The sequence below is a fragment of the Malania oleifera genome, chromosome 5 (assembly GCF_029873635.1).
Source record: "Malania oleifera isolate guangnan ecotype guangnan chromosome 5, ASM2987363v1, whole genome shotgun sequence".
Taxonomy (NCBI): Eukaryota; Viridiplantae; Streptophyta; class Magnoliopsida; order Santalales; family Ximeniaceae; genus Malania; species Malania oleifera.
In genome coordinates, this window is record NC_080421.1 from 68,510,162 (window position 1) to 68,537,533 (window position 27,372).

The following is a 27,372-nucleotide window of genomic DNA, read 5'->3' on the forward strand; positions in this document are numbered from 1 at the left end:
CAATATTGGCTATTTTTATTTATGAGGGGAGTGATTCCAATACTTGATACTGAAGTATCTTGGCTGGACTATTATTGTCTCAACAAATGCAAGAGGCTGAAACCCAAAAAAAATAAAAAATAAGGGACTTCATACCAGCAAAATTATGTACAAGACAAGATTTAAAAAAAAAAAAAAGACTCCTCGCAACCCCCAAACATTAAGGAGGAAAAAAAAACCCATTGAGAATGGCATGGTAGCCATTTATATAAGGCAACAATGGAGGGAAGTGCTAGACCTGCCACTGGTGTTGCACTACAATTCACTACAATAATTTTGGGGTTGGGTGATTCCCATTTACACGGAAAAATTACACATAGGATGGGCAACATCATGCTGTGCCTAAAAAATCTTTCATGATTTCACGTAAGCAAAGATACAAGAGAGACAAACTCCAGTGTCACCCGACCCTTTGACCTTGTGTTGATGACAAAGTGTTCAGGGTATTTTCTCAACAGCATAAGCAAACCAAACCATGGTTTCCCCTTGGATTCAGGCCCAGACCAGTCCTCCGATGTCAGATATCTCCTTACTCGACTGTGATGCCAAATATTGCCATACTGTTCAACTAACTGCACCAGAAAAGATTAATGGAAAACTATGATAGTAAGGAATCCCAATATTGCAAAAGATTGGTACAAAATTTACTCTCTTTTTTTTTTGTAGCTGCATCAAAGGCTCTTGACATGCAACATAAGAAAATATGAAAAAAAAAAATTAGAAGAGAATTGAAAACCAAAAACAGAAATCAAAAATTGAAAACTGACAACTGGTTAATATTTCCAAAACCAAAACAAATTAAAAACTAATTGAACAAATGCTTATTTTGAGGAAGAAAATAAGGGTTTACAATTCTCTAGATCCTTCTACCACTGATACAGGGTCCAAACAATGCTTTAAATTCATTTAGGCCCAACCTACATTCTAAGAAAATGAGGCTTCTGCTGTGGGCCAAAGAAGAGAGGCCCAGCACAATATGCACAGGCCCATAGCAAGATTTCAGTCCAGTATCCTATTGCTTTTGGATGCCTTTGCAAGGGAGCTCAAACTTGGTGGTGCCCACAGCTTCAAATGATGGTAATGAGCAGGAGGTGCTTAAATCAAAAGTCAAATAAAATGGATAGGGAGGTGCTCCTGCTCATGATGGTGGAGGTGTTCTCGCTCCAGCTAGAATCTTGATGGAGGAACCTGCTGCTGAATAGAATCAGCGATCATTAGAAGATTTTCTAAAGCTTCCTTCCCTGCAGGGTCTCTCATTAGGGTGCCTGCCACTCACAACAGATGGGATGTTTCCTCTCTAGTAAGCAAGAAAGCTAAGGTAGGAAAATCAAAATACAATAGGTTCAAACTAGTGTACTGAGGTGAATCAGATGGAAAATTTTGAAGTTTGTAAAGCCACTTGTTAACAAACTTCTTTGGCAGTTTCTGTAAAGGAACTGCCAGACCAAGGGTGATGCAATTAGGTTTCGAGTTGTGCAAAATTTCAAAGGGCTAAGCCTGCACCACGAATTACAAATGAAAAAGAGAATTGAAACAAAATAGTGATTGGCTCAATTGCCAAGATTGAAAAATACAGACCAACTACTCAGTTAAAAGATTCACTCTCTGGTGCATCAACTACAGGAGAAGAACCAGATCTAGAGGTGCGACCATGGAAGACAGTGATGGGAGGACATAGATTTTGATGTTGACCCTTCTCACCATTGGTGAGTTCGTCATTCATCACGTAGAGGTGGTGGGAGATCATGGTGGGAGGCTGTCTAAGGATGATACCAATTGGGAGAAAGATGAATCATATAGAGGGTGTCTCTGGAATTAGTTACCGAGTGGATTCATCACTGACCAAATAAGAGGGAATAAGAGGCATTTAGACATACAATCAAACAAGCCGGTCACTTTATTTCAAAACTTGTTCAGTGAACCAATATTAAGAGGTTGCTAAGGAGGAAAAAAATGATCCTAAAGACTCCTGATGGTGATTTGAAAGGAGTACTTTTGATTAAGGATGAAGAAAATTTTTTAGAAATAGTTAATGCTGAAGCCAAGGTGAAGGGCAGCCAAGCTCAAAGGGGATGTTTATGAATTCTTATATCTCCAGAAAAGGAATTTAGTGAGAACAAAGGAGTACAAGATCAATTGGATAATATGAATGTGCAATTGTTTGGTTCTGTAGGATAGGAGATTAGGTTGGGTTGTGGGAAGAGAAAAAGGATGGGCCAATGAGACAATTTAAGATGGTCCATAAATTATGACGGGCGGTTTGAAGAGGGGTTTCTTCATTAAGAAGTGCTCTCTCTCTCTCTCATGCCCGCTTTTAGCTTTAACTTCTTCTTTTTTCCCTATCAGTTAATCAATTTCTTTTTCTATCTAAAAAGAAAATCACCAGGGCATTTTCATGCACATCAAAATCAAAGGTTACCGCTGCATAAGAACATGCTTTCGTGAAGAAACATGAGAATGGATATCTGCCAATCGTGTAAGAGCAACAGTGACCCCATCTATGCAATTCAATTCACCTCAGAACTGCACAAGGCAATCAATCTATTTACGCAAGAAATTTCAAGGTGATTTTCAACTTGGCAGATTGAAACTGTTGCCAGAACGTCTTTGATTAATTAATATGCAGTTTACAGATGTTAAAATATCTAGTCATGATAATGAGAAGAGACATAATTGCAAATGAGTACGTCAAACAGTCAAAACCTTAATGAAAGAGAGGTTGATGACAGTGACAGCAGGAGGAAAAAAAAAAGAGATGCCATGCTTGTATTGCTCAAAGCTAAGGTACAATAGTTTAAAAGTTAGGCCTACACTCCTCTCAATTGAGATCCTCAAAATAGTAGAAATATCAATAGAAAGGACATAATTCATAACTAACCTCAGCATGTAGTTTCTCCATGGGCATCCATTCTCCAGGACCACAAAGATCTGAAAGAACAGTAGCAACAGATGACACCACGTCTTTTTCTTCTAGTTGCAGAAGTTGATGGTTGTCAGCCTCCCGGTCAATCCTAGATCTTCCATCAGCCTTTTTCTCTGCAAATGGAGAGTGGAGATCATAATACGTCATGAGAACAGTGTTTTATCAGCTATGCAAGTTGTGCTTAAGAGTATTAAGATAATCTACATTTAAAAGACATGCATGCACAAATGTAAATAAAATATGAAGAAGCATTAATACTGCAGGAAAAAATTAGCACAAACAGATCTCAAAGAACAGTTTTCATGACCAAAGAATATCTCATAACCTAGAATAACTTGCACCAAGATACTAAAGAAAAGATTTGAGAACACAACTTTCAGGGGATATTGTCAAAGATCAAAGATCATACACGATGACATCAAATAATTCATGTACCCAGCCCCACTAGTGAGACTAGGCTGTTATTGTTGTTTATGTAATCTGGAAAATGCCATCAATACACACACTTAAAGAAAAAAAAATATCCAAAGAGAAGAATTAGATATCCTCCTATGAAAAGAAACCAAAAAAGATTAGAAAATAATCAAAATAAAACCGCCTTCCAATCTCTTTCAAGACCTGAAAAGGCACCCCTTTAAAACAGCCTGCTGCAAAAGCTCATAGAAAAGCCAAGTACTGAATCCTTTCCCATAGCACAGCACCAGAAATTCTCTTCCCTGAGAAGATACAAGCATACCACTCCAACCAGATTCCCCATAAAACTGCATAGATCCAAAATGCTTACAAAACTAAACCATCTACACTCTTCCCAAATCCTTGAAAAGAGATGTATTAGATCGTCCACCAATCCCAAGCCAACCAAATTCTCCAAAAACAAAAACACCAAACTTTTTTAATTAAGATAAGCTTCCACACAACTTATTAATGAAATTTCATGTATAATTTAATTAAGATAAATCAACGAAGGGCTATCCAGAAATACCACCACAAAGTTTCCAAGAACAGATTAAACAAATTAAAGATAGGTTTTCTTGGCAGCATTATCACCCTTACTTACAATTGGCCAAAGCAAGCACATACATACAAAAGAAACAAGCTTCAAATGCTGGCAAAGTGGACAAAATGAAACCACTATATCTATTTTTAGATAGAAGATTTGAAACATCCAAATCCACAAGGTCTTCAGATAATGAATGACAAACAGCAGAAGCTCCTAAAGACATGCTTGCAGCATATAATGGATTAGCATTCTTCAGAGCCAAATAACACATGCCAGGCTGAGTTTGGCATCCATTCCTAGCCCAAAATCAGTTCTAAAAGGTTCCGAATTCTTGTCTAGACATACTTGGTCAGTCTAGTCACGGTTTAGCTTGAAAAGACCCCATAAACTTTTGGGCATGGACTAGGCTGACTTAAACTTTTTGGGCTTTGTGGCAATAACTTGAGATAGACCTGGCCCTGGGGGACTCAATCCCTTGTGTGGAGTTCTTCAGTAAGCTAAACCACATATTGGACTATTCATGCAGGGTACAGCTTTTCTGCAAAATTTGACACAAATCAAAATACACACACACACACACATATATATATATATGAATAAATATAAATATAAATAACAAATTCATTAGATGTTCATATGGAAACACAACTAGAGTAAGTTGGTTGATATTGCTTGGCCACAAGCAACAAAAACCACTTACTGCATTATTAAGGAATAATAAAAGCACTAAAAGAACCAAAAATCTTAGGGTTGAGGTTGCTGGCAAATACATAATAGCTCATGACTTGACAGGTAATAATGTCCTGGGTTCATCTGAATGAGAAAGCAAAACTAGTGCACCTAACTCCAAAAGGTTACCTAATGGTTAACTTGTAATTTCCAATTAGTTTTTTTATTTAATAGCAAAAGAAAATTTTTATTCATAGATTAAGTAGTACGACTAGGACAATAAAACATCTCCTTAGCAAAGGCTAGAAAAATCAATAAAAAAATCAGAGAAAAAATTGAAAATTGAAAAGAACAAATAAAACCAAGGCAACTAACAATCCAACAAATAACACAAGTTGTGCTGATGTAATTTCCAATTAGTTAATTCATTGCATTTAATTTGATAGAGATCCAAAGCACCTTTTTTCCATTAATAAAGATCTAATCATCAAAATCAATGGAAGGGTCATCATGGATCAAGATCCAAATGAATCCATCTTGTTGGGAGCTACTGCCCAATGATAGGAAAAGGATACTTACTGATCAGGGATAATTAATAAAACTGAAACAAGATAAAATTGTATATCGAAACAACTTCTAGCATCACTGGACAAATCAATGTTACACAGATTATAATAAATAAAAAAATGACTTATTTTAACAATCCATGTATGAGCTCAACAAATGTTACAAAATGCTGATTCCCAGGCTTCTAGCTTACTTTACCAATACCAAACAAAAGAGCTTTGCAAAGGCTGAAAGCAAAACTTGAGTTTGGACTTGAGATGACTTAAGAGCTCAAGTATATGGAAGTTTTTGGGCACAACAAGCTTGCCAACTTGCTCAAACTACATCCCCAACTCAAAATACAAGAATTAAGAAAACACAGACCACAAGAACAAGATAGTGGAAGTTTAAATAAAAAAAATGGGTTCTTCAAACTCAAGAAAAGAATTATGCAGCAGGAAAAAAAATATAAATCTAGTGCACAACTATAAAACCTGGACTATGGCAGGCATATGGCATTTATTCATCGCCTTCAAAAATCATTTGCAGCTAATTACAAATAGTAAAAATTATATATAAAGGCAAATGAAGAGGCTCTCTTTGGCCTCCAAAACCCCAATGCTAATTTTTAGTAATTTTGAATTAAAAAATAAAATAAAATTACATGAACCAATCAATTTTTTTTTTTTTTGTACATTTAAATGAATAAATAATATATTTATTATAATGGCCCATACATTTAAGATATGTATTAATGGGCTCTTTTCAAAAAAGGTACATAATCATTAAATATGTGGGTTGACACAGATTAATTGCATTATTTTTTTTTTTATAAAAAAATATCATAAACTAATCAATCTAATTTTGAGAAACTTTTTACTCTTCATTCACGATCCCATGACATTGAAATAAAACACATTTTAACAATTTATTTAGAGATTAATTCATCAAATTGAATTGAACAAATAGCTCTAGAAATAGAATAGCAAAAACAGTTACATTTACAATAGCAAATATGCGCGTGTGTGTGTGTGTGTGTTTCATATTATATTTTTTTATAATAATAAAAAAAACATGTATATTGCACAGTATGTACAAAATTAGATAGTCAGACTTCCAATGGATCAAACAGGTCTCTACTAGTAATATTTAACTTTTCATCATGTTTCCAAAAAATTTGATTTTTTCCACAAACAAGACGTAAGTTTCTCTAATTCTTATGAGCATCAACACCCATGAAGAATATGGATATGAGGATACATGCACATATGTATAATAAGTATCAAAAGGAGAATGGAACAAAAACCAATAGAACTGTAAGGACTTTTAAAGGATGAACTTTTTCGCCATACCTGTGTTAATATCTTTAATTAATCAGCAATTTGTAATTAAGATAACAGTCAGATTCAAAAATGCCATGCAGATATTTGTGGTTTTCCATTTCTATGTTAAAAGCATTAATTTGTGCTGAGTTTGGGAGCATGAAGCTCAATCCATGGATTTGGAATTATGTGGACTACACAATGCAATACAAAATTCTACTAACTTCTGCCAAAATCAACATAAAATCCCAAAATCAACCCCATGCTTTTGGAATGCAGCATTGATATACTTTAGATGTCAAAACATCCATGTAGAGGCATAAGATGCAACATCCCTCAATAAAAAAATATGGGGTACAACATGGAAATGTGAAGATGCATTGTTGAAGTGGATTGAACAAAACGCAATACAAAATTCTATAAATTTTGCTCAAATCCACATCAATTCAAATTCAAATCCATTCTTTGAGATGCGCGGCGTTGACATATTTTAGATGTCAAAACATCTACATAGAAGCATAAGATGCATTTCCCCAATTTTTTTTTGAAAAAAAGTATAGGATACAACATGGAAATTTGAAGATGCTTATTGAAGTAAGTGATTTTTCTTTTTCTTCCTTCATTTTTTTTTCCGGTTGAAGTATTGCCACATATTTGGGGTATTTGACATGTATTAGTATCTGGTGCATATATGGCCACCCTATAGAAGTATCCATGGTCTTAAATTTCCACGAAATTGTTGCAATTTCCGGTTTCTGTCACCCTCTAACTTGAAATGGCAGTTGATTTCCATCTTCCATAATTTCCATCAAAATCTCAACGAATCATCTAAAATTTATCAAAATCTCAAATATTTAGCGAAACTTTTCGAAATTTTAACTATACAATGAAATTTCCTCAGAATTCAAATGAGAGATTCAGGAGTGAACTGAAATTTCTCTCTTAATTTATTTTATTTATTTTAATCAAAACAAAAGATTATTACAAGTGCTTTTCAATTATATGAAAAAATAAAATTACAGCAACATTTTATTTAACCATTCATGTCTAAATCATCATTGTTTGTATAATAAATAATAGTTAAATGATTTATGAATTTCATTTGTATTAGCTGAATATGTTTAATTTACATTATCTTTACAAATATGTTTTAAACACATACTATATTACAACTTTTCCACCTCATACACAACATAGATGTATTTAACTTGTAATATATTAGTCCTAAAACTTACATTACTAGGTCTGTTAACCATTTCCAAAGTTTTACAAAGAATACCATGCTTTACTACTACTTTTCGTTATTTTTTCAAATTGAAAATGAAATTTCTATCGAAAGTTTCATACTTTTGGAGCTTCAAAATTTTATTCAAAATCGAAATTTAAGACCTTGGAAGTATCCAAAACAAAATTGCTTCAAATTCATATGGATTCATTGGATTATAATTTTTCTTGAAATCCTACAAATGTGAAATGATAACATGCCATGTTTTTTTTTTTCTTTTGATAAAAGAAGAATTCTTTTTTTTTTTTATAGAAAAATAAATTCATCAAATAAAGAAAGAATGTATAATCAAGAGAGAAGACGTCTCCTTTACGAAATCTGAGGATCCCCAAAGGAAATCACAAAAAAAATACAGCAAACACAAATCAGCACGCCCTTAGAAGAGACTTACTATCCCACTGAACATCTGTCAAACACATCCCCTTAAAATTTCCATTGCCCACACCACAAATAAGCCATAAAAAGCACTTTCTCCCACACCAACCAATCTGGAATCTTCTTCCCTGAAAAAATATGTAGATTATGTTCCTTCCACAAGCCCCATAGCACTGGAAATAAAGCACAATTCCATAAAGCAATAACTTCCTCCCTCCTTCCAAACCCCAGAAAAGATATTGCCAAGATATATGAAAATTTTCATTAATAGATTAAGAATATATAGCCAGGAGAATAAGACATCTCCATAGTAAAGTCTGGAAAAATCCCTATAAAAAAACATAGAAAAAAAAACTGGAAAAACTAAAAAAGAAAAGCAAGTAAAACCAGTGCAATCCAGCACATAGCGCCAATCCGGCTGAATGTCAGAAAAGCTCACCCCCTTAGAATTCTCTTGTCCCACACACCAAAGAGAAGCCAAATAATGCATCTTTTGTTCCAACAAATGCTGCGATTTCTTCCCTGAAAAAATACACGCATTACGCTTCATCCACAACCCCCAAAATACTGCAAAGAAGGCACATTTTCAGAGCACTGCCCTTTCATTTTTCCTGCCAAAAACAACAAAAGAAACTGCCAAGAAGTCCTCCACTGCCTCTGAACTCACCCAACATTTGCCTAAAAAACAAAATAACTAGTTCCAATATCCTCCAAGCATAGTCACAATGTATAGAAGGATGTGGTGCAGATTCTGAATAATTAAAACAAAGAACACAGATGTCTAGAGATAGAGCCTTCAAAGGTCTCCTGACATTAGTTATTGGTATTAATTCTATCTAGTGCAACAAACCAGATAGAAGCCTTGATTTTAAAGTGGACTTTGGCCTTCCAAATGGATCAATAGAGAGGAAAAGATGAATTAGATCTAGTCAGAAAATCACAAAAGGATTTGCAAGAATAAACCCCCGAAGTATCCAAAGACCAAGATTGACTATCCTCCAAAGAAAATTGACAGTATTCAACAAGACTTGCATTTCATGCTTCTTAATAAATAGCAAGTAATAAATCTGTTGTAAAGTTGGGGGTGGAGGATAGAAGAAGAGAAGAAGAAAAGAAATTTTAAAAAAATAAAGACGCAGCAACTTCATGGAGCTTTATGTTCAGCTTTAGCTCTGCCCTCTTATATATTAATAATAAAAAACTTGAAAGACAAAACTATCCCCACTTACACCACATAATTACTAAAAAATAGCCTATCATTTCCACACAAGCCAGAGGTGTATAAATATCATCTTACCCAGCTTGTTACAACCGCCAGAGAAGGCAATGCTTAAATAAAGCCTTTGTGAAAACATAGCCTAATCGATTCATAGGTTTTAGAAATGGAGTCTTCACAACCTTCTTCAACACAATATCCCTCATAAAATGAGGGTTAGCTTCAATGTGTGTTGTCCTATCATTAGACACTAGATAGATAGCAATATAGATAGCAATATAAATGGCAGCTTGATTATCATTAAACATATCCATGGGCTTTGCAACCAAGAATTACATCTATGACATAAGAGACTTCAACCACATATGCCTACTCATAATATGAGCTATGGCTCAGTATTCTACAAAACCCCTAGACCTTGCTACAATAGTTTGCTTCTTATGTACAGTATCTAGTTGTAGACCTTCGATCATCAAACAAACCAGCCCAATCTACATCATAATATCCATGATCTAACAGTGTCTATTACATCCATATACCAAACCTCTGCCACGAGAACCTTTGAGATACCTTGGAATCCTATAAACAGCATCTAGTGGTTGTTTGAAATTTTCCATAAACTCAATATCTCCACAACATATGATACAGTCCAGAAACAGTAAAGTAGATAAACTTACCAACCACTTGCCTATCGATGTTTATCTTTGAAGTCCGGTCCAACATCCCTAGACAAATTCTCATTGGGATCTATAGAAGTATCAACTTTACCTCTCAACATACCAATCTCACTTAGCAGGTCCGACGTCTATATTCACAGAGAAGATTGAACCCTTTCTTACAACGTACAATCTCAATACAAGAGAGTAATGCAGAGTACCCAAGTCCTTGATTTGAAATTTTGCTTGGAGCCACTCCTTGACGCCTGCAATCCTGATTTAGTCACTGGCATAAATGATGATGTCATCAACATAAACTACTAGAAGTACCAGACCTACCTTGTTTTAGAGAACAAAGGTTGAATAATTGGAGTAGCAATGAATAAAACCAAATGCAAAAACCACCAAATTAAAGAAAAAAATTAAACCAAGCCATTGCTTAAGACCATACCGCTTAAGACCATACCGTAGATGGCCTTATGCAACCTACATACCGTACCATCCTCACCTTAAGCAATATATCTTGGAGATTGCTCCATGTATACATCTTTCTACGAATATCCATACAAAGAAAGCATTTTTCAATCGAGCTGGTACAAGGGCCATTCAAAATTAACTCCCAACAAGATCAATACACAAACAGAATTTAGTCTAACAATAGGAGAGGTCATCTCAGAATAACTAATCCCATATGTTTGAGTGTCTCCTTTTGCGAGCCTTAAGTCATTCAATTGAGTTGTCAAGGAGATTGATAGCATAGACCCCATGACACCTAACCAACTCCTTACCAAGAGAAAGATCCACCAAATCCCATGTCCCTCGAGTGGTCAAGGCATCCATTTCTACATCCATTACATGCTTCCACCTAGGGTTAAAAAGTGCTTCAACATGTGAGGAAGGATAGAGACAAAAGACATAAGCAAGCAAAAATGTCACAGGCGGAGCACTTCACACCTTGTGAAGGGTTGTGTGGCACTAGTTAAGCACACTAGCTTAACTAATCAACCAAAAGTATACCACAGGTTTACCATGTGAACAAATTATCAACCATTGAATACAAAGTAGAAGCAATAAATAAGCAGTAAACTACAAAGCAATGTAATTCATTATTCACACCTCTGTTAGCAACGTGTCTTTAGTAAGGGGTGAAAGTAGGCTAAATACGTTTAATATAGCTAGTAAGCTTTACAATGATTGGTGAACACTCTTAATCTCCTACAGAGCTTTCTATGCTATTCAAGCTCTGGCACTAAGAAACATTAAACTGACTGAGTCATACTCTCATTTTTACAATGGCATTATCCTACTCAAATAAAACCTACACTACTATTTACATGATGAACTCATCCCATCTACACAAAAAAAGTGGTCACAAGCAAGCATAATGCCTTAAACAAGCTTGGCTTGTGACGCAAAAGAAAGCATAGGACTAGGAAGGTGCAGAACTGAAACAGAACAAGCAATATGATAAGCAACTAAAGATTGCCGAGTACATGTTTTGGTACCTTTCCTATGTGCAACTGGTAAATCCAAGTCACGTTGGGATGGACCTCCACAACCATAAAGTGTAACAATGAAGGGTATAGAAGAGGTGGTTGCGTGGTTGTAGCGATATCTTTGCCTACTTTTCGTCATTAAGAAACCCTAAATCATTTCTTTTGGTTCAATAAATGATGGATTTGGAAGAGGAGCAGAAATTTCTCTAAAGGGGTAAGGGTAGGGACATGAGGATCAAAGCAAAAAGTGAACCATACATCATTGATGAGGTCAAAAAATATTCATCCAAGGTTTGCACTAACATGTTTTCTACGAGTGTGTGAATCATTACATCTATATCCTTTCTAAGTTCTCAAGTACCCAACAAAGACGTTTAACAACGCGAGGAGAGAACTTGTCTTGACTTGTATAAGGAATGTGAACAAAACATGTGCATCCAAAGACACAAGGCATAATAGAGAACATAAATTTTTGCTGACTACACGTTGGGGAAGAGAATTTGTCTCCCTAGAACATGAGGCATCATATATTCCTATAAAGCAAAAAACATGTTGTAAGAAGAACATTAGGCCAAATGGGTTTCAAGAACATGCATACGAAAGAGTAGATACAAAATGCCTATTTTTCTATTCAGCTACTCCATTTTGTGAGGGGTATATACACAAGATGTTAGACAAATAATTTCTTTAACCAAACAAAGAGACTGAAGCTCATTTTGAACAAATTCAAGTCTATTTTCATATTGAAAACTTTGAATACTAATGTCGAACTTACTTTTTTTTTTCCCTGTAGAATTGAGTAAATACATTAAGGAAGTCATGCCTCTATTTCATGCCTATATTTTAATAGATAGCTCTACGTCATATGCGAAAAATTATCCACAATGGATACAAAACATAGATGACCAATCAAATTCTAAACTCTACACAAACCTAAATCATTTGAATGAACAAGAGAAAACAATTGTTTCCTACGAGACTCAATTCAAGGTGGAAAAGATGTCCTAGTATACTTTTCTAATTGACATGCAGAATACTCAAAAAAGAGAAATAGACATCAACATAGGAAAAACTTGTTGCAATTTTTAACCAAATGGTTTCTTCATTTAAAAAGTCATGTGGTGAGAATAGGAATGGCAAATATATTCCTTTGTAAATCAAAACATAGAAGCAACAGCAAGTAGCAAGCATGGTTTAAAAAAATCCTTGATCCAAACGGAGCCTAAATCTTTGGGTAGAATATTATCACCTAGAATTATCCATACACTAACCCTCATTGTCTCTTTGAAGTAGGAGGTAGCTAAAATTATACTTTTCAAACAGAATTTTCATCAAATCCCTCATAGAGGAGCCCATGGGTAAAGTCCATGAGCTCTAGTGAGAGTGTCAACTCATCCTTGCATGATCTAACTTGTCCTTAGGTGGACACTCATGGTGCGGAGACCATTAATTTAAGCATTTTTTTTTTTGTAAAAGAGAAGGGCATCATCAAGCAACCTATGGAGAGATGTTGTCTTAAAACTGATTACTTTCTCTCTTCAATCGAGCTCTTTTGGGAAAATAGTCGTGGAGATTTATGGCGGAATAGGATGGTCAATAAAGGGTGGTTGTAATAGCGCGTCTAGGCTTCTAAACCAAGAAGACGAAGTTACGATGTAGGTATTTGGAAATTCATTTGCAAGAGGGGAGGGATTCTTTCAATTTGCCTGAGTTCGGGGGTTGGAAATTCTTGCTCCCTCCTAGTGAAATGGGTAGGGCAAATGGGGCAATGGAGTAACACCAATGGATAATTCCATCGAAGAAACTAAAGCAAAACAACATCTGTACTACAAGAAAAATTACTGTCTAGTGCAATATTTTCAGAATTCACAAGAATAATGATTCTTGCTACCATCAACCATCCTCTCCAGTTTTTTCTCCAATATGTTCGAGTTTTTATGTAAAAGACCACCTAGAGTTGAAAGCACGTTTGTATGCACTCGGTAGATTACATGGATTCAGTATATGCTTGTATTCTCTTGAAAATCAAGGATCGATTAGGACTGCTTACGGAAAGGCACTTTTCTGAAAAAGTACAAAATTGGAAATCTTAGTCATAAGTAATGATTGGTTGTGTCTTAAAATAAGTATTGGTTATAAGTACTCATAAAATAAGTGATGTTTGGATACTGATTTTTATTGTAAGTGTTGTATGATCTTGTTCGAATATATATATATACTATATTAGCCTGAGTTTTATTTTTCTAGCTAAAGTATTTGCAAATATATAGTGTAAAATACATAATGCAACAACAACAACAAACGAAGCCTTATGTCCGACTAAGTGGGGTTTGCCATATGAATCCTTTTTTGTCAATTACACAAGCATGGACAATTTCCTTTGACAAATTCAAGGCTATTAAATCCTTACTATCTCATTTCAAGATATTTTAGGCCCACCCTTACCCCTTCTATTGCCCCTCACAACAACTAGCTCAATCCTCCTCATTGGCACATTATTTGACCAATATTGCAAATACCCAAACCATCTAAGTCGTCCCTCCCTTATCTTATCTTCTTTAGGAGCTACGCTTAACTTACCGTGGATATGTTCATTCTTTAATTTATTTTTTAATGGAATACCACTCATCCACCTTAACATTCTTACCTTGACAATTTTTACATTTTGGATATGTTGTTTCTTAGTCGTAAAACATTTTGATCCATATAACATAGTTGATTTTATGACCATCCTATAAAAATTTCCTTTTTAATTTTAAGGGTATTCTACGATCACACAGCATGCTCGAAGCACTTCTCCATTTTACCCAACTTGCTATAACACTATGCATCACATCTTCTTCAATTTATCCTTCAACTTGCATAATAGATCCTTGGTCTAATTATAATACATAACAAAAATAATATATAATAACTACTATTAACTTATGTTAATAATACTTTGATCTTCCTCAAGGGGGTAATCCTTGGTCTAATGTTGTTTGGATCTAGTGATTAAGAAAGTGTGCAAAAGATTAGAGAGGTGGAAGAAGGCTTGTCTCTCGCTAGAGGGCAGAATAACCCTTATTAGTGCTTCCTTTGCCAATACTGCAACTAATTTTTTATCCCTTTTCAAATTACTTTCTAGGGTGGCTAGGAAGTTGGACAAGATTATGAGAGATTTCTTGTGGTCAAGTACCATGGAGAGAGGGACCACCTAGTTCGCTAAGATGTTGTTGGGAGGCCTAAGTCTGAGAGGTGTCAGAGGCTTGGTAATGTGGTTTCTAAAAACATCTCCCTCATTTGGGAAATGGTTACGGAGGTTTCCAATAGAATCAAATTCCTTATGGCATCTGGTAAAAGAAAGTAAATATGAATGGATGGGATTCTAGAGGGACTGGGAATGCTACTCATGCAAGCCTTTGAAGTTTGTTTCACTAGTAGCTTGCCTAAACTTTCCCTACACTTTCAAAGCAAGAATCGAGGTTAAAATTCGTTTGTAGGACGATATTTGGGTTGGTGAGTCTTTGTTGGAGTTGTTAGTGCCACCATTGTTTAGAATTTTGTTCATAATGCAGCAATCATCTTTTTTATTTCATTGAGGAGGCTCTCTTTCTTAAGGTTTCCACTTTTTTAGGAGTGTCAATAAAAGAGAGATTGTTGAATAACTTGCTTAGTGGGTATGATGGATTCTTTCTTGCCAAATCTGTAGGGGACACAATGCTTTGGATTGGGGACACTTCAACATTATCTTTCTTATCTAATCTTACAAAATCACAAATCCTAGTCCATTTCTTTTAAATAAAGTTGTTTAGAAAGCGAAGGTTCCATTTAAAATCTGGGCTTTCATCTGGATTCTAATTCTCAACAAGATGAATACAAACAAAGTGCTACAAATAAGGAGGCCTTACAAAAACCCCAGTGCAAACATTTGCATGCTATTCTGCAAGTCAAAAAAGACTTCTAGGCATACCTTCCTTCATTGTAAGGTTGTGAGAAACATGTGGAACAATTTGTTCTCATATTTTGGAGAGGATTGGATGGCTCGGGAATCTATTCATATGATGGAGAAGCTTTGGGGTTATGGGAAGAATAAAAGAGGAAAGATATTTTAGGACTTTGCAGTTTTTACAATGTTGTGGTTGCTTTGGCTCCAAAGGAATGCTAGAATCTTCAAAGATCACAAAACTTCTACAAAATTTGCCTTGGGAGAAAGTTACTTTCTTTATTCTTTTCGGGTGCATCTTCTAGAGTTTTTGGGGGCTTGCTGCTGCTTTTTTTTCAAAAATAATAATAATAATAATAATAATAATAGGGTGGTCTACTGCTGTTCGATATTCAAACTCCAAAGGGATTGGAAGGCAGCTTTGATGTAATTGCTTTTGAGTTTGGCTGTTCTCTGCTTGATAGATTTGTTTTGTTATATATATATATATAAAATAATTTTATAAAATAAAAAAACTTATGTTAATAATAATTTTATTAATTAAATTAATATTTTTAATTAATATAATTTATCATTATTATTTTATAATTACTACTGAATTATTCTTAAGTAGAAAATATGAAGAATTATTATTATTATTTTTTTTTAAAAACCCAACCTTAATGCGCGCATATGCATTTGCAGCTGATATTCCCTTCCACATCCAAAATCGTGGCTTGGGCATGAGGTTCCAAATCGTTCAAGGCAGAGTAGGAGGGGCCATGGGGGGAGTCCAATAGTGCAAGGAGAGGTGGCACCAGGAAGTGGAACAGTGCGGCTAAGTGCAACTTTGTGGCCAGGCAAGGCAACACGTCCACACGTGCAAGAGAGAGAGTGAGGAGAGAGAAATAAAGGACTTGGAGAGCAACGTAGAGAAGGGGGGAGAGAGAGAGAGAGAGAGAGATGAGATGTATTACAAACCAACCCAGGAGATCATTATAATTACAAAATTGCCACTGCCTCTATATAATAACTTCTTGTAAGTGGCCAAAAAGTAATCCTACACTACTCCTCAAAACATAATTATTTTTCCCCAAAAAAAGTAGTTTTTGAGATGTATTTTGTGCAATAAGTACTTATTTGGGCAAAAGATGTACATTTTTTAACAAGAACTTTTTACAATTAGTACTTCTTTTCCCCGTACCCAACTTGTAAGCTCGTGGATTAGAACTAGGTCCATGCTGTTAAATGTTCCCTATTCCTACTCTCGTAAGAAAAGTTCTTTAAAAAAAAATATTCATTGCCTGCCTCCTTTGCATCAAATCTTAATTTTGGTTGTTTCTTCATACCTTACTATTGTATATCCATCCATTCCGAGAAAACAAAATGTGCTTACTTTGACCAATTTGGTTCTGAAGTAGTTGGTAATTCTTAACAAGTGAATGACCCTAGGAACCCCTTTGATTTTGATAATTGTGCAGACCTTCACTATTTCACAGATTGGTTATTTGATTTAGAGAGCTATTTTGATTAGTGAGGTTTTTGATTGCCAATGCTTCCAATTTGCTAAGGCTAGAATTGTTGGCCTGGAAAAACAATATTGGCAAAAGATTGAAAGAAAAATATGGAATCTTTGAGCAAAACATGTTACAAATAGGTCTGAATGAAATAACTTTTGAAAGAGAAACATGTTCTGTCTCCTCATTGAAGACAAGGTAGACCAATTATATAACATTAAACAATTGTCTTCTAGTGTGTCAGAAAATTTGAAAAATTTAATGATCACATGTTTAGGTGAGATAAGGATGAGGGTATAAAAATTGTCAGTGATCCTAAAAGGATTAAGACAAGAAATTAAGAGTCAAAAGTCCTTAGAAGAACCTAAAAACTCCCATCTCTTTGTTAGAGTTTTACCACACAGCCTTCAAAGCTGAGAGAATCTTCCATAAGCATTAACTCCCATAAACAATTTCCAAGTGGGCTAGAAATAGCCATAATCTCATGCAAAATGTTCTGGAGAGGACCTAACCTTTTGAAGGTAAATTCAATGATTTGCATTCCGCCAAACACTTAAAATAAACTTGAGTCATGAGTCTTCCTTTCCGGAGGTGAGCCATAGTTCCTTCCAAGATAAGACTCTGGGCTTGTCTTAAGTTATTGAGTTTGTTATTACAAATCCCCTCGAGAAAATGTCTTCTCAATCCATTTAATATGCACATCCATCACCTACTTCTCTTCCCTCCACATCTTCTTTGACCAAATCAAGTGGAACTTTTCCTATCATTCTTGAATATTGACCATGTTGTTGTCATCAATGATGTCACATATTATCCAAAATATGGATGATTTGCAGCTTTCAAGTGATGAGCCTTTAGTTGGAGGATCAATTTTCTAATTCCCTATGGTGATTGAGAATGCAATACGGTTCATGTTAGTTCTTCATTTTGCTCTTAGGTTAAAAGTTTTCCAAACCTTCAAGTTGTTGCTGTTATGCCATCTCAAACTCAAGGTCAAATTCTCATTTCTCACTAACAGTGGGAGCTTGATGGACTACCTACAGATAATTCTAGGCAAACATTTCGAATAAAAAAAATTATGGCGATCATATATAACAGAAGAAGATATGCTATGAGAGGAAAAGGAAACTACAACATAAAAGAGGACGAACAATTCTAAAATAAATAAATAAATAAAATAAGAAAAATAAAATAAATAAAAAATTTAACTAACAAGTCCCATAAGAAACCCCCTCTTTAAGCCCTTGCCCCAATAGTTCACCGAACACTTCAAGTTTGCTAATTCACGCTACACCACCTCTAATTTCCTTTTACCTCCATCTAGGCAAACATCAATACCTCCAAACACTAAAAAAGCACAAACCCATCTCATCCATCAATTGTTGAGCTTTCGATTCCTTTTGGACAACCTCAACAACTGGAGTGGGCAAAATCCATGGTTTTAAATAGTGGCTGTGACCATTACATAACACCATTAGTAACGGTTTTTTGGGTCCCCATTACCATTATGCATCACTAAATTGGTGGAAAGAAAAATCAAAGCCATAGCGGCTGTTACAAACCACTACTGTTATGTAATGGCCGCTACAATCATTACACAACTACTACAGGACTGTTATGGCTGGAAAAAAAAAAAAAAAAATCTATTTCAAAACTTTTTCTTCTCAATTTTCTTTTTTTTTTGTCCTTAATAAATTATTCTCAATAAGCTATGTGAAGGGGGAGAGGGGAGATTATAATGAGGATGATAATGATATTAAAAAAATTATTAATGCTCACAAGAGATGCATTAATTAATAAAAAATAATTATTTTCACACGCTATTGCTCCATACCCAACCATCCTCCTCCAATTATAAAAGTGCCCTCTAAACCTTCCAGCAGAGATGGCGGCATATATGATAAATCCAAGTAAATCTAATTATTCAGAAACATAGTCACACTAATCTCGAATCTTGTCCAAAAGTAAACCGCCTTCTTCCGCAAATTCACTAATATCATCACTATCATTGTCCAACACATCACCTTTTTCTTCTTCTCCTTGTCCTGGCTACTCACACTTGTATCTCTCTTCTGAAGATTCTAGGGATTCACAACACAAAGTACTTTCAGCATTTCTATAACATTTTTTTTCTAGTTTTTTCAAAAAAATTATCCCATTCACCCACCTAACAAACATAAACCTTCTCGAAATTCCTTCCCTTACCAGAAGAGTTATCCCCCTCATCAGCAGCCAACCTCTTTTTATCATCCATACCTTCTTGTGAAACTTAGTGCAAGCTCATCCCTTAGCTAATGCTGAAGGAAACTTCTTGATCAAGCCCTCATCCTGGCAGCAACCCTCTTGAACCAAAAGTGCACTGGTTGAGTTCCAAAGACTAACCAAGTTGCTACAATCCTAGGTTGGAGGTGCCTTGCTAGATTCAACTTCACAATCCCCTGTGCTGTCGGGCAGAAGGCTTGTAATCCTTTCCTGCAACAAGGCACCAAACATGTTCTGTGAAAGGGGGAGAGCTGCCACCATATGAGAATTGGCTATGCCGAGCTTATACAATCCATTTGTAAAACATCTAGTGGGCTCAATCACCTTCTTTGTGATAATTAGAATTTTGGGCTTGGCAAGGAAGCCAATTAAGATCTAAAATCCTAAGGGCTTCAAGAGAATGCTGGCTTTTATTCAAGTTCCATTGGGCTAGAAATTGGGCCAGGTCACCACTTAAGACATTTAGACTTGCGCCCATTTACTCAATCATCCAAGTTCTCAATCGTAGGATACCCAAAATCTGGGCCAAGTCCATATTGATAGTCAAGTAACCCAGCCCACTCCATTCCTCCTTCACTGCACCCGTATTATCCAAAAAAACCCTAGCCGCCCCTGCTGTCGAAGTCATGTTCCCCATACGGAGATGTCCATCCAAAGATGGACTGCTGCACCTACATCAACTGCTTTGTCTACATCTGCTGCTTCTCATGCTGCTGTGTAACTACTTCTGCATTACACAACCCCATTATCATAGATCCCATTCTTCTCCACTGACATTACCTGGCTCCAAGAACAACCGCCTCTTTGTAAATCTTCATCAACATCACCCTTTCCATTTGGGAAAACCCTAACTACCACACAGAATTCTTGCGTTAACTTTCCCTATCCATCCCCCTTCAGTCCACCAAGAAGAAATACTGGAAAATGTCTTACTTTCCATCCCAGCCTTATCTCCAAGAACTTCCCAGGTTTTGTTGGTCAAATTGTCAACCAATACCCCACACCACCAAATCTAGTACTTCCGAAGCCCCTTCCCGGCCTGCAAAAATTCAAAGCCAAACCATCAGAAAAACATTTTGCTTCTTCCAAAGAACGCCTCACTCGTAAGTTATGCATCAGATTACGGATGAGAACGCAACCTCTCTCACCCACTTCATCCAACCTCAGCTTGAAGCTTATGAATGGATTGATAGCAATCCCTTTTTTCATGTTCTATGCAGCCATGATGCCAAGGAGCAGTAACAAGAGACGAGAGAGGAGAAAGCATAAAAAACATTAAGTGCACTTATTTTCCAATTTTAGTGAATTTCAATCCTGGGTTGTTTTCAAAGATTATTAAAATTTCCATTCTGCTCAAAAGATTTATAAATTAGGGATTTTTCATTTGTTTAGGAAAACCAACAATTTAGGAACTTTAGTTAGGGGGCTGCTTTAGATATGTGGGTTGTTTTCAACGTATTTAATTACTTTGAGATTATTTTATAATTCTAAATTACTTCAGGGTTATTTTCTAATTTTTACTTGTTTTATATTTAGGGTTTCTTGCTTGCTTATTACTACAGGCTTATGATGTGATAGATTATTGGGATTTGCTTGATTAATTAATTTTTAGCCTGTCTCTCATGTTTGAATCTTTCTTCTCTCCCTCACACATGCCCTTTTCTTCTCCTCTCTCTTATCTCCTGCCTTATTTTCTTTATCTATTTCCCTCTCTTCTTTCTTTGTTTTCTCCTGTGCCGTTCACTGTCCTACATCCAACAAATTTAGGAAGGGGAGAAGAACAAAAGGTAGAAAGAAAACATGTAAAAACACTCATAATAAGAATTAGTTTCCTTCCCTCCCATTTTTCAGACAGCTAAAAACAGTATATTGCTGAAGGACTCTAGGGCGGGTTGCCCAAGTATAGTTGAAGAACGTGTCTTCCACCCTTAAAAAGAAAGTTGGATTTCATCCCATTGATTTTTTCATACATTGTCCAATAAAGGAGTCCTGCACCATCTCCTTAAATTTATCACCCACAAGAAGGCCCTAAGCATAGAGCCCAAATATACATCCAAAAATATTATTAGCCCAAAGAAATCAAATGAATCACCAAGAGACAACTTTTAGCCTCAATGCTATCTCAAAACAAAGCAGCACAATCACCATTAGTTATGCTAATGGGTGTTACTTTTCAATCCTTTCATGTCGTAACAATGAATTTTGGATGAGCTATTAAGCTCTAAGGCCTACAGCAGATGTCAATCATTTAAATCTTTGTTCTTCCCATGAAAGACACATACATAACCATCATTCTCCTGCACAATCATAAATACCATCTCCAATTATTAATCGGCACTGAAAGGAAATCATGTAAAAGAAGTCATTTGAAAATTAAAAAGAACTAATCAAAGGCCAAAAGTCCTAGTCAAATATATAGATAAAAATTACTTAATGCTTGCATATACTTACATGAATTCCAAAACCCAAAGCCTAATATCATTCACCACACATCTTGCTATTTCCAAGATATATTAGCCCAAAGACATCATATGAGTCAATTTATTTAGCCCCACTAGGTATCTTCCTTAAGAAAAAGTGCTCCAGCACACCATAAAAAATTGAGCATTCCTCTAACATGTCAAACCACTTGTGCGATTTTTAAATTTTGGGGCAAGAATAAGATGGGCTAGCCAAGTTTGGTTCAATTGGTTTAAAAAGATGATTAAGTTAATCATAGTTTAGCGAGCATTATTGAGTGCTCAAATACTATGGCTCTTCAGAAGGAATTGAAACCCTAAGTACTTCTAGCATGGGTCACCAAGAAAACTAACATAAAATCATTGATACAACTCCTTGCACATTTTCAAGCAAATAGAAAGCCTTCCTACCACCATGTGCTAAAGAATTTGAGGAGAAAATGGAGAAATTATGGAGATCAAAACTAGATCTTTTAAAGTAAATTCAATAAGCATATAACTTATTATCACATAGACATCGTGCTTCTCTAGAAGTGCAGTGGAATTGGTTGACCCCGTTACATTGAGTTTGGTTCTCTATTTAGGTTGTGTTCTTTATTAACTAGTTTCCATTAATGTAAAGGGAGGATTCTTATTCTCTGTGTCTCTTTTTTTTTTTTTTTTCCTTTCTATTTCTGATTTCCTGATCTACTTTCTTCTCTCTTTTAATACAATTCTTTGTTTATCAAAAATAAAATTATCATATAGACGGCTCATTACCAAAATCAGTATCAATAAAAACAACAATGCAAACCCAATGTATTTTCCTGGTGACGAGAAAAAGGCAAGTGAATACCACAGACAATGAACAAACATTTGCAAGGCAAACCATTATAGACAAGAGCAAGAAAAATGAAAATTAGAATTTCTGTTAATTACACAAGAAAAAGCATAACAATGAGAATCACTAACCCAATTGTCCAGACTTTCCCCCACTGCCAACTCCGGCGCCATAGGCAAACACCTCATGCGCATCCCCTACCCTCCTCAACTTTTTCCCACTGCCAACCATCCCACTCCCACCATCGTCCCCAGCAACATCCTCATAATCGTCCTCGTAGTAATCACTCATCACCCTCCCCCTCGCCTTCTTGATCCCTCCATACGCTGCCACGGGCGGAGCCACCAGCCTGGGATGGCTAATCGCGACGGCGCCGGAGGGGGCAGCCGCATAATTCACCTGGTGACGCGGCGCAAGAGGCCCGCCGAGGATGCTCCGGATGGGCAACAGGAAATAGAACTCCTTGTCCCCAATCTGGAGGAGGTCCTGGGAATCGAGCTTGACGGGGGGATTGCCGGGGAGATGGAGGACGCCCTCGACGAGGCAGCCGTTCTTGCCGAGGACCTCGAGGGCGAAGCGGCGGCGCTGGAAGTCGTAGAAGATGCGGGCATGGTGACGAGAGATGTTCATACCGCCGCCGAGGCTGGAGAGGTCGACGTCGACGGTAGATTTCTTGCTGTTGCGGCCGAGGATTATGGAGTAGGTCTGCATATAGTACTCGAAGTCCTCGCCTTGGAGCTTCGCGAAGCCCGCTTCCACATCGCTGCTGCTGCTTCCCATGGCGTCTGGGTCCGGCCGGGGGGGGTGCAGAGAGAGAGAGAGAGACGAAGAAAAAATCCAAATCCAAATCGAAATCAAATATGAATTTTGTTTTCCTAAAATAAAATGAAAAAGAAAGAAGAAATTATTTACAGGACACAGGCAAGGGAAAGGGAATGAAGTACCTACTTGGCAATTGCTGCATTTGCAGTATAAATTTTGACTTTAAATTTAGATTTAAAAAAATTTAAATATCAATTTATATTATATTTTATTTAAATTTAATATAAATTCAAATTTAAGGATTTTCTAAATATAGGGAATAAGTAAATTAGGGTTTTTTGTGAAGAAAAAACATAAGAGAGGGGACTAGAGAGGAAACACTTCTTCCTACCCAAGGCATTTTTGAAGGAGGACTTTTGACCCTTTTTATAAGAGAGGGCTTCGAATAAGAAATTAATAAAGTAAAAGAATAGAGATTGGACTTGTAATTAAATAAGGACCGGAATTTGTTAATCTCAAACCTCATAGCTATGGGAATTTGAATATTGATTTAACTTGAGTTGCAATATAAATAATGAAACCATGGTTAAAATTGATATGAAATCTAAGTTTGTATTGCCTAAGCTTATGATTTAAATTATGAAATTGTGATTAAAATTAATATGAAACATGTTGAATGGAATTGTAATTTCATTCATTTGTTTCATTATGAATTTCATTCCTAGCTCTCTATGCTACCAAAATCAATATGATCAAGTCTTAGTCTCATCACTTGAAAAATAGAGAAGCTAAGGGAGGACTTGGGATGTATTTTGAGAGATCACCCCATTCCTAAATTAAAGATAAAAGATATACCAAAGGAAAGGCAACAGTATAAATAAGTTTTATGTGTCTTACCTCCACTAAGAACCCTTCTTTTATAGTCAAGCTATCCCGATGTTTAACATCCTATGCTTTTAAGTTAAGAAGGTTATAAAGCTTTCACTTCAAGGTTTATGCCCTTTCATTTCCCTTTTATAGTTTTTCTTTAAGTTACATCTTTCTCTTTTATGTAGGAATGATCCTTTGTCTTCTTTGAGCAAGTCTTGTATGTGCTTTACTTTTGCCCCCATTAAGTGCTCGCCACTAAGCCTTGGAAGGTACTTTCAAGCTGAGGAGTGTGTTACATGAGGGGTAATTTGATACTTTTCCTTTCCTCAAATAGGGAACTGATTCCACTTTTAATCCAAGTTGAAACTTAAGCAACCCCAAATCTCTCTTCCAAATTAGAGTTAACTTCCTCGTTCGAGCAGAGCTTTGATCTTCTAATAGAATCGAGCAAGTCTTCTAACCAAGCCAAGCAAACCTTGGCTTTAATAATGAGTATACCTCAGTTCTATTAGCTAAATAAAGCCTTGCTATAATGACTAAGCAAACCTTAGCTTTCTTGGTAAAGCAAACCTCGACTTTGATGAGCTAGCAGACCTTCATTGTATTAGCCAAGAAAACCTTGGTTTTTTTGGCTGAGCAAAGCTCAACTATCAAATCCGAGTAGAACTCTATTGTCTTCCCTAAGTAGTTTTGCTTGGCTATCAAATTCAACTAGAACTTAATTGTCTTTTCCAAGAAGAGCTTGGTTGTCAATTTTGAGTTGAGCTCAATTATTTAATTCTAGCAAAGTTGGATTGTTTGATTTAAATAGAGCATAATTGTCTGAACCAAGCAAAAGTCACTATTAACTTGGCCTTTTGACCCAAAGTTCATACTTTCCAAAAGTCATTATTCTAGGATATGTGTTCTACTAGGTCCTGAGATTTTTAGTACCCTTATTTCTAAGAGCTTGTGGAATCACACCAATTTTTTGTATTTTAATGTTTCCTTTCCTAAGATTTCCCCTTTATTATAAGAGCTCCTTAGCCCTATTTCTTTCCACCATACTCTAATAAAGAGTTGTGAAGTTGTAGATTTTCCTCTCAGGGCACACTTCTCTTTCTCTTTCTCTTTCTCGCTGTAACTTTCATTAAATATTTTGTAAATATTCTTTTAAGGTTCTTCAAATATCTCTTGAATGTTCAGTGAACATCCTTTGAATGTTCTTTGTATATCCAAACATTTTCCAAATCCTTATTCAAAAATTTGAACAATCCTTTGAATGTTTTTCAAACACTTACCATTCTTCAAACAACTTTTAAGCATTTCTCATCAGCACAACATCATTGTGTCATTTTTCTTAGGTTCTGAATACACTTTATTGTTATCCACCACACCCTTCTCTGTCTTCTTAACATGGACCTTGTAGAGTCACGCAATTCCTCCATTGTGAGTGTGGTGGACAAAGCATCCTCTTTAACTTGAGATGACATGGTCTAGCTTTGCTCTACTTACCACATTCCTCCTTCAATCAAAGTCTGCTTGGAAACTGCTAAAGAACATGTCCCTAGCTCTAAGAGGAGCAACTTGTATCCACAAAGATTTCTCCAAAGCATATTTGCACTTTCCCTTTCTCCCCTTCTTCTCAAATATCTGTGGTTCTACAACCAGTCATTAGGCCAGCTTGCCCAAATTTTAGTCTAACCCTTGTATGCATTGTCCCGCTCTTTCTACAATGTGGCCACCAACCTTCCCACCAAATCATCAAAGCTTGCTTTCAAATGAGGAAGCACTCTCACAAGGGTGATGTGTGGTACTTCAATTGCGAACTCAGAAGCAATTTCTTCTCAACCGAACTTCCTCTATCCATGGATGGAACAAGTAGGTTCTTCTACACTCCCAGAGAGACAAGACTTTAGGGACCCTTAGATTGATCCACTCCCTCCAAGGTGATTAACTGTTATACTTTTTTCTTCTTCTATTATAACTCAACCCATTTGATTCTTCCTTTCTTTACATCCCAATGGAGGAAAGCCAAGACTTTAGTTATTACTGAACAATAGCACCTCGTTGCCCATCAAGGAGTTGTCCCTTAACAAGAGCTTATCAAAGAATCTACCTAACCTTATATTACTCAACCATATAATTGAATGTCTTCTAGATTTTTTGCTTTTATAAATTTTTTAACTATCAAATTCTATGAATCAACCTTTTATGATGCAAGACTCTTTGAACCTATATATTATGATGGACTATGCCACCTCTCCCAAAAGAAGAAAATGTAGGGAGAATCTTATGAGGGAAGAAAAAGCTCTCCCTTTTCCATATGTCCAATTTCTTAGTTAGATGAGATTGTGTTTAAGGCTTTAGCAGGACACTCCATAGTCTACCCATCAAGATTAGTGCTTAACAATCCCGCCATCTCATCCATCATGTTGCAGCATTGCCTTCTTGAAAAGGATGAGGATGACTCCTAAACTTCAAGCATTTCTCCACCTCCACAAGATCCTGCCTTGTTGGTATGTGATTGCTCATCTTCATGCCCTTCTCCACCTTCGTGTCATAATTCGAAAGTCAAATGTTGTGATGCCTTTGTTACATGCCCTCTTAGAAAGGTAGGCCCATTGTTTTTGCCTCAGCTTAACACTTATGAGTTTTTGGAACTCTTTAAGGGCTTAAAGATAGGGGAGTTACCTACATTTTTCTAAAAAAGATTAGTAACTCTCAAACTTGCCTTTTTTAAAAAAAATATAGTTGTCTCTAAGGATTGTAATTTGGTCACATCCCATGTTGCAAATACCATTGCGATTAACCATAACCTTATTTATAGTTAGTTGGGGGGATTGAACTCCTATACTTTGTATTACCATTTCTCCTTTGGAGGTTTCGCACATCCTCACCTTTCTAGGGATGTAGTTTATGTTGAATTTGACCATATTCACAAAACTGCTTAGTTACCTCCTAAAATCATGTTACTACCAATGTTATCACCCACAATGTGATTCCCTAAGGAGGACATTTTAATACTGTCTTCAGCTTTTAAATCGACATTCTATATGCCTTAGTCAACAACATATTACTGAACTTCAACCACATCATTCTCTAACATATGATTGAGGTTCATCAACTATCATTAGGAAGACCAAATGATTACCATATGGCATAGTCCTTACTTTAGTATTTCATAACCCTGTGGTCCTAAAGCATGTGCACTTCAATAGGCCTTATCACATCATTAACTATACTACTCCTTCCCATATGCTCATAGACTA

At 36.0% G+C, this 27,372-nt stretch overlaps 1 protein-coding gene across 1 annotated transcript; it reads right to left on the bottom strand.

The window, feature by feature from the left end:
• Positions 1-221: 221 nt before the first annotated feature.
• Positions 222-23,649, bottom strand: LOC131155459 (FHA domain-containing protein FHA2). The gene is made up of 3 exons (XM_058108624.1): positions 22,621-23,649; positions 2,918-3,075; positions 222-611 (listed from the first exon to the last, which is right to left on the bottom strand). Exons 1-3 carry the CDS (start codon positions 23,267-23,269, stop codon positions 402-404), a joined length of 1,017 nt encoding a protein of 338 aa, XP_057964607.1. The 5' UTR covers positions 23,270-23,649; the 3' UTR covers positions 222-401.
• Between the last annotated feature and the right edge of the window lie 3,723 nt (positions 23,650-27,372).

Bases quoted from the DNA above. Each gene is read 5' to 3' on its own strand.
- LOC131155459 (XM_058108624.1), bottom strand. From the start codon at position 23,269: ATGGGAAGCAGCAGCAGCGATGTGGAAGCGGGCTTCGCGAAGCTCCAA. The intron at 3,076-22,620 runs GTTAGTGATTCT...CTCCATTTGCAG, and splicing joins GGGAAAGTCTGGACAATTGG to AGAAAAAGGCTGATGGAAGA. The intron at 612-2,917 runs GTTAGTTATGAA...TTTCTGGTGCAG, and splicing joins TGGAGAAACTACATGCTGAG to TTAGTTGAACAGTATGGCAA.